This window comes from Myxine glutinosa, chromosome 12 (genome assembly GCF_964187855.1).
Source record: "Myxine glutinosa chromosome 12, kmMyxGlut1.1, whole genome shotgun sequence".
Lineage (NCBI taxonomy): Eukaryota > Metazoa > Chordata > Myxini > Myxiniformes > Myxinidae > Myxine > Myxine glutinosa.
The window spans coordinates 8,210,234-8,225,516 of NC_136272.1; the positions used below are offsets into that span (position 1 = coordinate 8,210,234).

General features: G+C 49.4%; 1 protein-coding gene across 7 annotated transcripts in view; it reads left to right on the forward strand.

The window, feature by feature from the left end:
- The window catches only part of LOC137438259 (ankyrin repeat and MYND domain-containing protein 2), an 821,307-nt gene that overhangs the window by 781,859 nt on the left and 24,165 nt on the right, over positions 1-15,283 (forward strand). For 2 of the 7 annotated variants that reach the window (XM_078766437.1, XM_078766441.1), the window contains exon 2: positions 13,401-13,536. Coding sequence is in view for 3 of the 7 variants with exons in the window: in XM_078766441.1 (XP_078622567.1) it covers positions 13,401-13,536 (136 nt within the window). In the remaining 4 variants the exon portion in view is untranslated. Of the gene's footprint in view, positions 1-3,141; positions 6,437-7,473; positions 7,896-10,663; positions 11,419-13,400; positions 13,537-15,283 lie in introns of those variants that run through there. The other 5 variants (XM_078766436.1, XM_078766440.1, XM_078766439.1 and 2 more) reach the window with 5 other exon arrangements.

Genomic DNA, 15,283 nt, shown 5'->3' on the forward strand with positions numbered 1-15,283 from the left:
ATCCGCTTGTAAATATTCCCCTATTTCCTCAATACTTCCCAACTCTCCCCAATCCCCCATTCCCTAGTCCCATTTTCTGTAAACAACACTCTGTAGACCCGACCTCCCCCTATTTCCCCCATTAAATGTCGCATCCAGGTCCACCGCATCTCAGGTAGACAACTATAGGACATCTTGCTAGTTATTCTTAGTCTATGTCAGTTAAGGATTCGTTTCCATTAATTCTGACCCTTCGTTGCACCAGAATGTGATTGTATGGCACCGTTAGGAAGTTTAGGACCTCCCAATACCTCCCCGCAGCTCTTCCTCACAGTTCTCTTCAGCAGCAACAACAACAACAACAACAACAAGCGCAGGGAGTGCGCGTCCTCACTCCGGCTTGGTTGGTAGGAGTGGTGGGAGGGCACCAGGCCTTCCCAACGAGCCGCCATCGGACATGTGCTCGACGGGGTTACCCAACAGGGGCGGAACGTGGCTCCCTGTCGGCTCCTCGTCAAGGGCGGAGCCCGGTAACCCCCGCACCCAATGGAAGCGGCGGACCGGCCCCAGTTGGGGCGGAACCAACCAGCCGAGGGCGTGTCACTCCCCGTTGAGCATGCGCAGAGAGAGAGAGGTGACGTCAGATGCGCGCTGAGCTTGGAGCAAGCAAGACCACCTCCGAGCGCTGTGAGACCTCCCTGCATCTTTGAACCGTGCTTTATCCTGTCCCCGAGCCAAGGTGCACCTTGTGCCAGCGACCTACCTGTCCATTCCTGCCATCAATCCCCGTGTGAGTCTACCTGGTCCGTTTGTCCGTGGTCTGTCTGGGATGAGATAAGACTGTATTTAAGTGCCCATCTCTTCTGTGTCTTTACCTCACTCTGCCTTGTAATCTACCCCTTTTCTCCACCACTGTAATTATACCCTCCTCCGGAGGTCTTGAGAACTGTACCCCCCTTGCGTCGTTTCATCTTTCCCAGTCGTCGTGTCCTTTCTATCATTGATTTGGCATAGCGCGATTTGGCCAACGTTTGGGTGAATCGGGTGAGTCGGGAAGAAACGGGGAACAACTGTTCGGCCGCGGTTACCTCCGCTCGGTAAATAACATCCAATCCGCGGACCGTAACAACTGGTGTCAGGGAGTGAGATACGAGGCCCGAACCAAATTTTTAAAACAGCTAGACAAAATTTGGTCAAAATTACAAAGTACCGAAATTGCTTTTGTTTTACAAAAACCCGAATTTTGAAAGTAGCGCTATGGGAGATCAAGACGGCTGGGTTCCGGTAGAGGAGAGTGAGGCAGGGTCGATCCAGGACCAAATTGAGGGACATGAGGAGAGCGAAGCAGTGAGGGCGGCAGGTTCGCAAAATGGCGGCGCTAGGCATGGGGAAGAGGAGCGCGAACAACAGGTCGGCGCCGCGCAGGGGATTGCGGTAGCTGTACCCGTGCCGCCGATGGACATGCAAGTCCTCATGGCGCAAATAGGGGCCCTGTTGGCCCAGAATAGCGAACAATTGGAACAAAGAATGGGCAAGCAACTAAGGGAGGACATGGGGTCCAATAGCGAGAAATTGAGGGAGGACATGGGGTCCAATAGTGAGAAATTGAGGGAGGACATGGGGGCCCAGATCGGAGGGTTAGGGAGTAGAATAGAGGGATTAGGAAACAAATTTGAGGGACTAGACAACAAATTTGAGGGATTAGACAATAGATTAGGGGAAATACAGGAGGGGTTAACGGGGGTAGAAAACAGAATGGCCGCTCAAGAGAATCAAATGGAAGGGATGAAAAAGGGGTTAGAGGGGATAGAAAACAGTATGGAAGGCAAATTGAGGGACATGAGGGACCAAGCGGAAAGGGAAGTTAAACAAATGGGGCAGCAGATAGAGGGGTCAGAATGGGGGTAGAAACTAAATTGGATGCTCACAGGGAGGAAATGGAGCAGATGAGGGTGGCATCTGGGCAGGAGATGCAAGTGATGGGAGGGGAGATCAGAAGAGGTGTGAGTGAGGAGGTCGGAGGAGTGCGCGAGGAGGTGAGGCACTGTGAGGAGCGCATGGAGAAGGAGGTGAGAAAGGGGACTGTAAAATTGCAAGGTGGTATAGAGGAGTTGACGCTGGGAGTAGAACAGCTGACAGTGGGACAAAAGGAGTTGGGGGACCAGGTAAAGAAGAACACAGCGGTAATAGAGGGTTTAAAATCGACACAGAAGGAGATGAAAAAGGACGTAGGGGTAATTAAAAAAGAGTGTCAGACGGTACATGAGGACCTGACGAGGAAAATGAACAAGGTGGTAGAGGTGATGGAGGTTAAAGAGCGAGAGGTGCGGGAGCACATAGAAAAAAATAAGGTGGAGTTAGAGGAAGAACTTAAGGGGGCGCACGAGGAGATGAAGGAGGTGAAGCAGAAATTAGAAGAAGTGGAAGAAGGGGTGAGCGAAATTAAGAAGCGACGGAGAGAGGATAAGAAAGAGATAAAAAAGGAAGTAAAAGAATTGGTCCAAAGTCTGTGTTCGGATCGTGATGATGTGCTCATTAACCGGATGAGGGATTCGCAGGTGATGGAGGAGAAGTGAAGAGAAAGAGGACCCGGTGTAAGTGGTGACCAATATGGTCGTGCGTATGATGCGCCAGGTGATTTAATAAGCTTGGGGGTCGAGATGGACCCGGATGTTCGTGAGAGGCCAAGAGTGAGGTGTATGGCTGGTGTATGGAACGAGGGTGCGAGCGAGAGGGTCCGGTGATGGGAGAGGTGCTTGGTGTGAGTGAGCAAGGTTGTGGTGGTATGGAATGGGTAGCGGGTTGCGGAAGCGTGACCCATGCATCGACACCAACAGGGGTAGTTTTTAGAGGGACAGGGGAGGCACGGGAGCCCCTTGGGGGTAATGTACTGTGGGGGCCCGGCCGGTTCGGCCCCAGCGCTGACCCCGCAAGGGGCGACGCACGGGGTCCGGCAGGCGGGCAACGACTCGCATACGAGGTGGTCCCACAAGGTCCCACTCGCGCCGTATGACGGCAAGAGTGATCTACGAGCGTACCTGGCGCAGTTTGACTGTGTGTGTAAGGGCAACGGTTGGGGTGAGGACGAAGGTGGAGTACATCTGGTGGCCGCCGCATTGCGCGGCGCGGCGGCGGAGGTGCTGACGGCATTACCACCGGGTGCTCTCACCCTGCCAGCCCTCCGCGACGCCCTAATTAATCAATTCGGCATTGAACAGCAGAGCGAGCTTGTTAAAGCTCAGCTCGCGCTGCGAAAACGCAAGCCCCAGGAAGCCATCGGGGAACTTGCCCACGACATTCGCCGTGCAGTGGGGATCGCACATGCTAACATGGCAGCGGATTCCCGGGAAAGCCTGGCGCTGGACCATTTTATCCAGGCCCTCCCGGATATTGAGCTCCGGCAACAGCTCGCCATGTGGCGCCCGCAGACTCTGAGCCAGGCGGCTGACGCTGCAGCCCGTTGGGAAGCAGCGAGGCCCCTGGCCCCGGGGAGCGAGCGTCACGCAGTGGCGGTCCGCCAGGTGGGACCCCCGATGGAGGGAGGACCCCTTAGGGGGCCCGCCCCCGACGTGAGTCCTGACCTGGCGGGCATGGTCCGGAGGCTGGTGGACCAGCGTCTGGCGGGACCTGGACCATGGCAGGCGGCCCCGGAGGTGGCCCGCGGTGGACCACGAGCGGGTAATCCAATTCGGACCTTCAGGGGGGGAAATTTGGAATTCCGGAGACAAGCACCTTATCAGGTGAGGTGCTATACTTGCAACCGTCTGGGTCACCTGGCACGGCACTGTCGAGCCACGCGCCGGGATGATCCCTGGCGGTTGAGGTCCTCAACTCCGCCCAGGGGAGAGCGGGTTAGCCGACCCCAGACACCCCCCCGCCAGCCCCCGGGAAACTAGAAGGTGTCGGGCACGTAGGCTTTACACCGGCGAGCAGGCGCCCCCGTGGATTGCCTCGGCTTTAGATGCCGAGGCGGGACCCAGTACCTCTGAATAAGGGGGGCTTATTAGTGCCAGAGGACTGGGGGATTGATGAGCAATGGGCCCGGTGGGTAAGGGTGGCATCCCTGCCACCCTTCCCATGATGGGGGCAAATGCGCTATAGTTTATGGGGTGGCTATGACAACCGAGCCAGGGTGGGTTAGGATATAATGTAGGGATCTAGAGAGATGACATTAGGTAACGTTAAGATTAGGTAGTGACAATGACACCTGTAGTGGGGATGCAGAGAGGGTAGTGTGGATGATAATGACGTGGTATGTGCTTAGTTTAAAGGGAAGACGGGGAGCACTAAGTTAGCAGGGCAACAGGTAGTTTAGATGATGCCGTGTGAGTGTTGGAGGTGTATTCAGAAGCGTATTGTGAGAAGTGTGAGATGAGTGACATTGTGTTGAGTGAATGAGCTTGCATGGGGTGCAAGTGACGAACAGGTGTGTGGAACGCCGGTGCGTGTGTCCGTGGTGCCGCCGGTGCGCGTGTCCGTGGTGCAGCCGATGGGTTTGTCCATGGTGCCGCCGGTGCGTGTGTCCGTGGTGCAGCCGGTGGGTGTGTCCGTGGTGCCGCCGGTGCGCGTGTCCGTGGTGCAGCTGATGGGTGTGTTCATGGTGCTGCCGGTGCGCGTGTCCGTGGTGCAGCCGGTGGGTGTGTCCGTGGTGCCGCCGGTGCGCGTGTCCGTGGTGCAGCCGATGGGTTTGTCCATGGTGCCGCCGGTGGGTGTGTCCGTGGTACTGCCGGTGCGTGTGTCCGTGGTGCAGCCCGTGGGTGCGTCCGTGGTGCAGCCCGTGGGTGCGTCCGTGGTGCAGCCGATGGGTGCCTCTCGGGCTTGGTGTAATGAGGAATTGCTAGGCAATGCTTGAGAAGGTGATTGTGAATGGTTTTGAGCGTGGAAGTGTATGGAGCAGTGCATGAGGAACGATTGTGGTTGTGCATTGTATTGAATGATTGAAGGAGCTTTGGGGGAGAGAAGGGCGCAGGCGGCACCAAGTATGAGAGCACAGGTGTGCAAGTACAGGTGTGTGGAATATATTGAGCAGAGAATGAGTGGTGTGGAGAGAGTTGGAGTAAGTGGTACGGAGTGGGGTGCATGGTGCGAAGGTGTGGATGGGGGAAGAGTGGACCCCTTTCACGGGTACCCGGGGAGGGTAGTTTAAAGAGTAGTTAGAAGGTATAGGTAAATTGTGGTTGGATATTGGCATTTGTGGTGCGGTTGCAGAATGGTATTGTGGATGGGTGTATTGGTGTGGTGAAATTGGCTGGTCGTGTGGCCTGTTAGTATGAGTGTGAATGGTTGGGCACTCCGCCACTGTTAGATGTCAGCCAGGTGAGGCCGCAGGTGGGCTCTGGGAGCCGTTAGTGTCAGTGGGTGCCTGAGGATCCCGGGTGTGGATCGGGCAGCCCGTGCCAGAGGGGGCACGAGGGGGTGAGAGTGTGAGAGGGCCTTCCCCAGTTAGTTAGGTTAGGGTGAGGAGCAGGTGAGCTCGGTAGGCAACAACAGTGGTGGAGGTGTGCAGGTGGGCGGACCAGCTGGGAGCGTCACACGACCCAGCCACCGAAATTGTGCGGGAGCACCGAGTGTTGAATCGGGGATTGAGACCCAAATTGATGGTGTGCACCACAGATGGTCAATGGGATTTTGGTTCTTCGAACCACATAGAGTAATGAGGGCCAATGGTTTGGCAGGAGAAAGACCCCGGGTAATGTAAAGTTGTTAAAGTCATTTAGGAAATAGTTAGGATTGATGAACCTGTCGCACCATACGCAGCCACTTACCTGAGGTGATGATGATGACTCCACACCTGTGTTTTCTTTGTTTTGTGTTGCAGGAAGTGAGAATTGCTGTTTGGATTTGTGAGACGCATCACGACGTGGATGAGACATTGGGGTGATTCCATCTCTCCCTCCTTAGGAGGGACTGATGATGAATTGGTGATGGCAAATTTTGATGAGAGTTGGAAATGGCAAATTTGATTAGTTAGGGGGGAGAGAAGACGAATTTGGTTTATGGGAGGAACGGGGAAGACAGTAGGGACGTTTGTTGATGTGTAAAGTAGATGTTTATGGGTAGTGTTGTGTTTTGTGGATACAGTAAGGGGTAAGGGAGGGGCAATGTAGGTTACCTGGTGGGGGGGGGCGTACGGTAGGAACATACCTGTCTCACCTGGTTCCCATGTGCCCCCACTGTGCATTACCTTATATTGCGTGCACTTTTGCGCCCTTACCACCTTACTCACCTGTCTTCTTTTGTCTCCCACCTCCGAGGATCTGGCTTTGGGGCAGAGAGAGAGGAGAGAGAGGTGCTGGCTCCGCAGTTGTGGGCCTGTACTTCCGCTGCTTGCTGCCTGGATCGATACACCATATGGACCGCAATTTTTGTGGCCGCCCACAATGGACCGCAGTTCTTTTGCGGTCAAGCACCACCCGTTGATGGACCTCTGGGTCAACGTGGCACCTATGCCATACAGGTGAACCACTTTTAGTTGGCCCCCCTGACGGCCACAATTAAGAAATGGACGCGGTTGGCGCCTTTCTTTATTTCTAAATAGGCCAGAAGCCAGAAGGCCAAGTGCACTCCATGAAGACAAGACCAGCGGCAGAACATCGGCCGGCTGCGACACCACCGGTGACCATGGACACTTGATTGTGCATTTTTTATGGAACACTTTATTGGTGCACCGGATGGTGCTGACTGTGCATAATGGGGTGGTGCTTTTGGTGCTTGGAAGGGGTGCTCTGCACATTATTAAAGGCCGTAGGGCCACAGGGCACTCGTGGGTTGGTGTATCGATGCTGGCATGCGTGCTCTCCCTATGCATAACATCTGCATGTGTTCCTCAAAGAACAGGTCCTGGATCGTAGTGTAAATATCAGTGTAGTCTTGTATAAATGATGCTCCCTACCGGCTGTATGTTTAGTTTGAGGATGCTTTCCGCGATTCGGTTATCCTGTGGGTGTGTTTCTGTTAGGAGAAGGGTGCAACGTCGCAGGGGGACATATTTACTCATTTGTGAACATCTGTAAAACTGTCGCACTCAGGGTTGAGTTAATAGTAGAGGGAACTACATCTGAGTGCCACACTAAAGTAGGTAAAAATTTATCGGGTCGGGACGCCCCGAGGTCGAGAAGGGTGCAGTGTTGCGGATATGGGATTTGCATCCATCCATATCCGCTTGTAAATATTCCCCTATTTCCTCAATACTTCCCAACTCTCCCCAATCCCCCATTCCCTAGTCCCATTTTCTGTAAACAACACTCTGTAGACCCGACCTCCCCCTATTTCCCCCATTAAATGTCGCATCCAGGTCCACCGCATCTCAGGTAGACAACTATAGGACATCTTGCTAGTTATTCTTAGTCTATGTCAGTTAAGGATTCGTTTCCATTAATTCTGACCCTTCGTTGCACCAGAATGTGATTGTATGGCACCGTTAGGAAGTTTAGGACCTCCCAATACCTCCCCGCAGCTCTTCCTCACAGTTCTCTTCAGCAGCAACAACAACAACGAGCGCAGGGAGTGCGCGTCCTCACTCCGGCTTGGTTGGTAGGAGTGGTGGGAGGGCACCAGGCCTTCCCAACGAGCCGCCATCGGACATGTGCTCGACGGGGTTACCCAACAGGGGCGGAACGTGGCTCCCTGTCGGCTCCTCGTCAAGGGCGGAGCCCGGTAACCCCCGCACCCAATGGAAGCGGCGGACCGGCCCCAGTTGGGGCGGAACCAACCAGCCGAGGGCGTGTCACTCCCCGTTGAGCATGCGCAGAGAGAGAGAGGTGACGTCAGATGCGCGCTGAGCTTGGAGCAAGCAAGACCACCTCCGAGCGCTGTGAGACCTCCCTGCATCTTTGAACCGTGCTTTATCCTGTCCCCAAGCCAAGGTGCACCTTGTGCCAGCGACCTACCTGTCCATTCCTGCCATCAATCCCCGTGTGAGTCTACCTTGTCCGTTTGTCCGTGGTCTGTCTGGGATGAGATAAGACTGTATTTAAGTGCCCATCTCTTCTGTGTCTTTACCTCACTCTGCCTTGTAATCTACCCCTTTTCTCCACCACTGTAATTATACCCTCCTCCGGAGGTCTTGAGAACTGTACCCCCCTTGCGTCGTTTCATCTTTCCCAGTCGTCGTGTCCTTTCTATCATTGATTTGGCATTGCGCGATTTGGCCAACGTCTGGGTGAATCGGGTGAGTCGGGAAGAAACGGGGAACAACTGTTCGGCCGCGGTTACCTCCGCTCGGTAAATAACATCCAATCCGCGGACCGTAACAATATCTATATATGTATATATCTATATATGTATGTGTGTATATGTATATATATATATGTATGTGTGTATATGTATATATATATATATATATGTATATATATATATATATATATATATATATATATATATATATATATATATATATATATATATATATATATATATATATATGTATATGTATATATATGTATATATATATATATATATATATATATATATATATATATATATATATATATATATATATATATATATATATATATATATATATATATAATTATATATATAATTATATATATATATATATATATAATTATATATATAATTATATATATATATATATATATATATATATATATACAGTAGTGACCCCTAATTCCGAACGCCCCTCATCTCGAACTACTCTAATTCCGAACCGTAAATTCGAGAAAATTTTGTCCCTAATTCCGAATGTATTTCTATAACCGAACGTGGAGGGCAAACGTGAAAGCATGGGCTACCAGGCAGTTCTTCACTGAGTGGATTCATGAGTAGTTTGCCCCTTCTGTGAAGGCTTATCTTGAGGAGAAGAGTCGCCAACACCAGGCAACTTTGGAGAGGTGGTTCTCTAAAGAAAGCAAGCCTAGTGAGCCCCAACCCTCTACACGTGGTGTTAAGAGACAAAGAGAGCAAACACCAGAAGCACAGTCATCTGATGTTAGCTTGGAAGGTGCCTCACCTTCCAAGCAATAAAACCCTCTCCCTCCTTCCTCCTCTCCGGCTTCCACATGCACCATCAGAACTCTCCACTAAGGTAAATGCAGTTATTTTCATGTTAGTACATTTATTTCTTGTTTTTATTATTATTATTATTTGATATTTAGGGCATTTACTCATCTCATTTTACCTTGAATCATGTGTATTTGCAGTTAACAGTGTCTTGATAATGGGTTTTTGGGGTCCAGGAACGGATTAATTCACTTTCCATTATTTCTTATGAGGAAAATAGTTTCTAATTCCGAACTTTTCCCAATCCGAACTGCCGCTGGAACGAATTAAATTCGGATTTAGAGGTCCCACTGTATATATATATATATATATATAGTTACAGACGCGGTTTTAGATGTTAGTTTACGAGCGGTTTGGTATTACCGCGTCTCGCACAGTTACTCCCCGATTAGAACCCTATCCCGCCCGATTCACTCGACGTTGACTAAGTCGCGCTATGCTAAATCAATGAAGGAAAGGACACAACGGCTGGGATTAATGTAACGACACAAGGGGTACAGTTCTCAAGACCTCCGGAGGAGGATATAATTGGTGATGCAGAAACGGGTAGATTACATGGTAAGAGGTAAAGCACAGCAAGATGGGCACTTAGACACAGTCTTATCTTATGCCCGACAGACCACAGACAATACGGGACAAGACTGACTTACACAGGGATTGATGGCAAGGAAGGGCAGGCAGTCGATGGCTCAGGGGCAGAATCGACCCGGTCCGGTCCAGAGATGCGGGGAGGTATTTCTCAGCGCTAGGAGGGTGGCGTCTTCTCTCTCCGTGGTGTGGGCGCATCTGACGTCACCTCCCTCTTCCTGCGCATGTCCAGCGGGGAGTGACACGCCCTCGGCTCGTTGTCTCCGCCCCAGATGGAATCGGTCCGCCGTTTCTATTGGTGCGGGGGGGTTACCGGGCTCCGCCCTTGACGAGGAGCTGACAGCGAGCCCCTGCGTGGTAACCCCGTCGGAGCACATGTTCAATGGCGGCTAACCAAGCCGGAGTGAGGACGCACACTCCCCGCGCCGCCGCCGCTGTTGTTGTAGTTGTTGTTGTAGTTGTTGTTGTACCATGAGGAAGAGCTGCGGGGAGGTATTGGGAGGTCCTAAACTTTCTAACGGTGCCATACAATCACATTCTGGTGCAACGAAGAGTCAGAATTAATGGAAACGAGTCCTTAACTGACATAGACTAAGAATAACTAGCAAGATGTCCTATAGTTGTCTACGTGAGATGCGGTGAACCTGGGTGCGACATTTAATGGGGGAAAAAGGGGGAGGTCGGGGCTACAGAGTGTTGTTTACAGAAAATGGGACTAGGGAATGGGGGATTGGGGATAGTTGGGAAGTATTGGGGAAATAGGGGAATATTTACAAGCGGATATGGATGGAGGCCAAATCCCATATCCGCAACAATATATATATATATATATATATATATATATATATATATATATATATATATATATATATATATATATATATATATATATATATATATATATATATATATATATATATATATATATATATATATATATACTTATATATACTTATATATATATATATATATATATATATATATATATATATATTGTTGCGGTTTTTAGAACCCTCCACTTTGTAAATAATAATCCCTTATAAATAATCCCCTGTAAATATCCCCTCTTCAAAAGGTCAAAGGTTGCACCCTAGATAGGCCACGAGCAACACGTAGGACATCATAGGATCTTCTTTAGTTATTTCATTAGTATGTGTTTCAGGTAAGGATCTGTTCCCAATAGTTTTACTCTGCGTTGCATTAATCAAATAACCTAGCCCCCTTCTCATATTCCCATCCTATTCATTTTGCGGTTTTACCCTCTCCAAATTGTATGGCGCGCCTTTGCCAGCAGCGTTCGCTGCCTTTGAGCTGAAGCTCGCCCCAAGCCGCCATAAGCCACGTGGCAGAGTTGAAGAAGAAGGGGGAGGAGCGCCAGGAATGAGGCGTGGCCCCATCAACGCACCATCAAGGGGCGGAGGCCGGAAGCCCTCGCGACCAATCAGGGCCGAGGCGAGCTCATCGGTGGGCGTTTCCAAAAGGCAGGCGGCTTGATATGCGGGCAGCCAATATAAGCGCGGACGCGGACTACTTACAAAGTCGGACCGAAGAAGAGTGACAGAGTCGAGCTACCAGAAGCAAGTCGAAGGGAGAGAGAGGGTTGCGTTAACCACCAAAGAGGCTCGGTCCGCTACCGCGACAATATTACCCGCGCTGCCTGCCGGGTTTCGTCGCGAACTGAAGCGTGGACCAAGGTGAAACGTGGACTGGAGTGGAGCGTGACCCTGAAGCCGGACCTCAACGCTGAACCACCTGCCCGAACCTCGACGCCTAGCATCTGCCTGGACCCTTCTCTTCCTTCCCACCATCCCTGCCATTCCATCCTTTTGTGTAAGTGTGTTTGTTCTGTCCTGGGCGTGTTAATTAAGAGTGTCTAAGCTTGCCCTGTGTCCTTTTATTGTCCCACGTCGCACCGCGGAGCGAAAGGGGGACTGTGGTTTTCCCCTCCGTCCGTGTGTCCGTCCGTCCGTCCGTGCGTGCGGGCATGCGTGCATGCATAAGCGAAGGATCGCATTCGAATTTGGTGTGTGGGTGCAACCCACGTCAAAATCAAAGATGGCCGCCACCATGTATGTCTGATGCCATGTATGTCTGAACATTGTGAGCTGAATATCTTGAAAAATAAGCGAAGTACCAACTTCTAATCTAGTGTCTGGGTGTATCTAGGCACAAGGAAGAACGCTATTGAAAAATGGGTCGCCACGTCAAAAGCCAAGATGGCCGCCACCATATATATGTCTGAACGTTGTGAGCGAAATATCTTGAAAAATAAGCGAAGTACCAACTTCGAATTTGGTGTGTGGGTGTATCTCGGCAAAAGGAAGAACGCTATTGAAAATTGGGTCGCCACGTCAAAAGCCAAGATGGCCGCCACCATATATATGTCTGAACCTTGTGAGCGAAATATATTGAAAAATAAGCGAAGTACCAACTTCGAATTTGGTGTGTGGGTGTATCTCAGCAAAAGGAAGAACGCTATTGAAAATTGGGTCGCCACGTCGAAAGCCAAGATGGCCGCCACCATATATATGTCTGAACCTTGTGAGCGAAATATATTGAAAAATAAGCGAAGTACCAACTTTTAATCTGGTGTGTGGATGTACCTAGGTACAAGGACGAACGCTGTTGAAAATTGGGTCGCCACGTCAAAATCCAAGATGGCCGCCGCCATGTATGTCTGAACCTTGTGAGATGAATATCTTGAAAAATAAGCGAAATACCAACTTCTAATTTGGTGTGTGGGTGTATCTCGACATAAGGAAGAACGCTATTGAAAATTGGGTCGACACGTCAAAATCCAAGATGGCCGCCACCATATATATGTCTGAACCTTGTGAGTGAAATATCTTGAAAAATAAGCGAAGTACCAACTTCTAATCTGGTGTGTGGATGTATCTAGGCAAAAGGAAGAACGCTATTGAAAAATGGGTCGCCACGTCAAAATCCAAGATGGCCACCTTGCGTCTTCCACTTTGTCAACTCGCATCACTTCACCGACGGGGGACTTAGGCGTAACGCTTGTTTCCTCTCTTGTACATTCTATTCCTTTCGTTTCCTCTTTATTATTGTTTGTAATAAATCATATTTGTTCTTTCTTACCTTCTGGTTTCCTCTCGTCTGATCGCTTTCGTCCTGTCCCCAATTGATATACGGGGCACGATTTGGCCAACCGCTCAGAATCGGGTTGGTCCTTTTGTTAATGGCTCGGGTTGCGGATTGCTAAACCGCTCGGCAATTACCATCATATCCGTGGCCCCGGGCGGAAGTGATCTCCCTGTTTTGCGGAGAGATTGGCAAAGGTATCTGGGAGCCCATCTTGACCAATCACCCTGGCCAATCTCAACCCCGCAAAAGAGCGTTATAATTTCCAGGGCTGGGGGATCGGCCAGTGTAAAGGTAAAGTGTAAAGTGCCAGTGTAAAGGACAAGGGGATTAACCCCCCCTTGGTAAGGGGAGCGCCGACCCCCGGATCCACAACAATATATATATATATATATATATATATATATATATATATATATATATATATATATATATATATATATATATATATATATATATATATATATTGGGTGTGTCATTGTTATGTCCGACTTCCTTCCTTCCTGGGACGACAGTGCAGTAATTGGTCTTTATTTTAATTACAACGATGCTGTAGTAAAGGACGGGCTCTTTGCTAGTTTTAAAAGAAAACAAAATGGTTGGATTGTTTAATATGCACTTGGCGAGTGCAATTAATGTTCAGTTTCTTCCCCAGAATGCATCATGACATGAATGCTGAGCACACATTCGACTGTTTCCCATATCCCCAGGTTTATGAAAGGCCGGGAAGTTGATGGCTTCCCCTTGATGCAGGAGCGCTTTATTCGGGATGCAATCAAGCGCTTCCCACGGCCGGAGGCGGGCTTGCTGCAGCAGCTTGTCCGAACCATAGCCCCCATCGAGATGGTGAGGCCTATATCAGTACAACCGTGCATCACCAGGTGGAATTAATTGCACACCTCAAAGAATGGCAATCGTGTATTTAAACCACAGGGGATATATATATATATATATATATATACACACATATATATATACAGTGGTACCTCGGCTTACGAGTTTAATCCGTTCCGTGACGGAGCTCGTAAGCCAAATCGCTCGTAAGTCAAAGCAAATTTTCCCATTCAAATGCATTGAAATGCTATTAATCCGTTCCAGCCTCAAAAAAAAAACACCAATTTTTTTTGTTAGGTGCTTTTAAATAACAAAAATGTACTTTATAAATAACAAATAATGTATAAACAAGCACGACCTCGTATATACTGTACATAATACAAGAGAATGTAAAGAAATAAACTGGACCTCTATCCATGAAGATATGGAGAAGTTGTTGTTTGTGTGGTTGAAGGAGAAGCAGCTCGCAGGAGATACCGTGACCGAGAGCATCATGTGTTTGAAAAGATTGAAACTCGGATATCGAGCACGGACCACGAGGTGTTTTTTCTTTTTTCTTAATCTCGGTTTCAGTGAACTTTTGCTCTGTGCTCACGTGTACTGTACCTGTACCTGTAATGGTACGTCAGAGGATGGCACCTGTTGTCATCATATTAAGTGCAAGATGTTCTGCATCGTAAGTTGGTACACCGTGGTCTTTCGGCGGTGTTTAAGCCGGCCGTCTTGGCTTCTGTCACCATTGGCATTGAGTCTTTCGATGTAGGTAGGTCGTTGTGTGCCGGTGCCTTGGCCGAATTCCTTCATTGCTGCATTGTTAGCTCACCTGGTTTTTTATACCACATCTTTGGTTATCGGACCAGCGAATGACGTAATCTCCAAAGTATGGCTTATTCTCACTTGTCTTGGACGATCTTCTACTTCTAGCCTTCCACCGTGCATTTGGTGTCCACTGTACTTACTGTACAGTGCCTGGTAAAATTGATGTAATGGGTTTTTGACCGTCAACGCCATGAACCGTCATGAACCGTCAACGCCATGAACCGCTAACACTCAAAAGCCCATTTATCGCGCCTTATAAAGCAAAACGCAAACCGAAAGCCATGCCTCTCAAGCGAGGCGTGCTTCCGTGGTCACGTGATCCACAGGTGTAGCTCATTATACCCGCACGCGCGACACGCTTTGGCGGTCACGTGACCAGCCACTCTGGAGGCGGGGATCCCCGCCGATGACGTCACCGGCTGGAGCAAGGAGATTCCTCGCTAATGTATTTCGACGATTGCGTGTTTTATATCCAAGCAGAGATGCTTTCACGGCAAGATAACCACGTGACCGGAACCGGAAGCCACAACCGGAAAATTCAAAAAAATAAATTTTTTGAGCTCGTACATCGGATCTCGGCTCGTATCCCAAAGCAACAAACCGCCCGAGCGACGGCTCGTATCCCGAAAAACTCGTACGTTGGGGCACTCGTAAGCCGAGGTACCACTGTATATACATATATATATATATACATATATATATACATATATTTATATATATATATATATATATATATTTATATATATATATATTTATATATACAGTGAAACCTTGACTTACGAGTGCACCAACTTATGAGTTTTCCGAGATACGAGCCGTCGCTCGGTCGATTTTTTGCTTTGTGATGCGAGCCGAGATCTGAGTTACGAGCTTACGCCACCCGCCACTAGGTGGCCCAGCGAGCGTTCAGTTCACGTGGTTATCTTGCCGTGCAAGCATC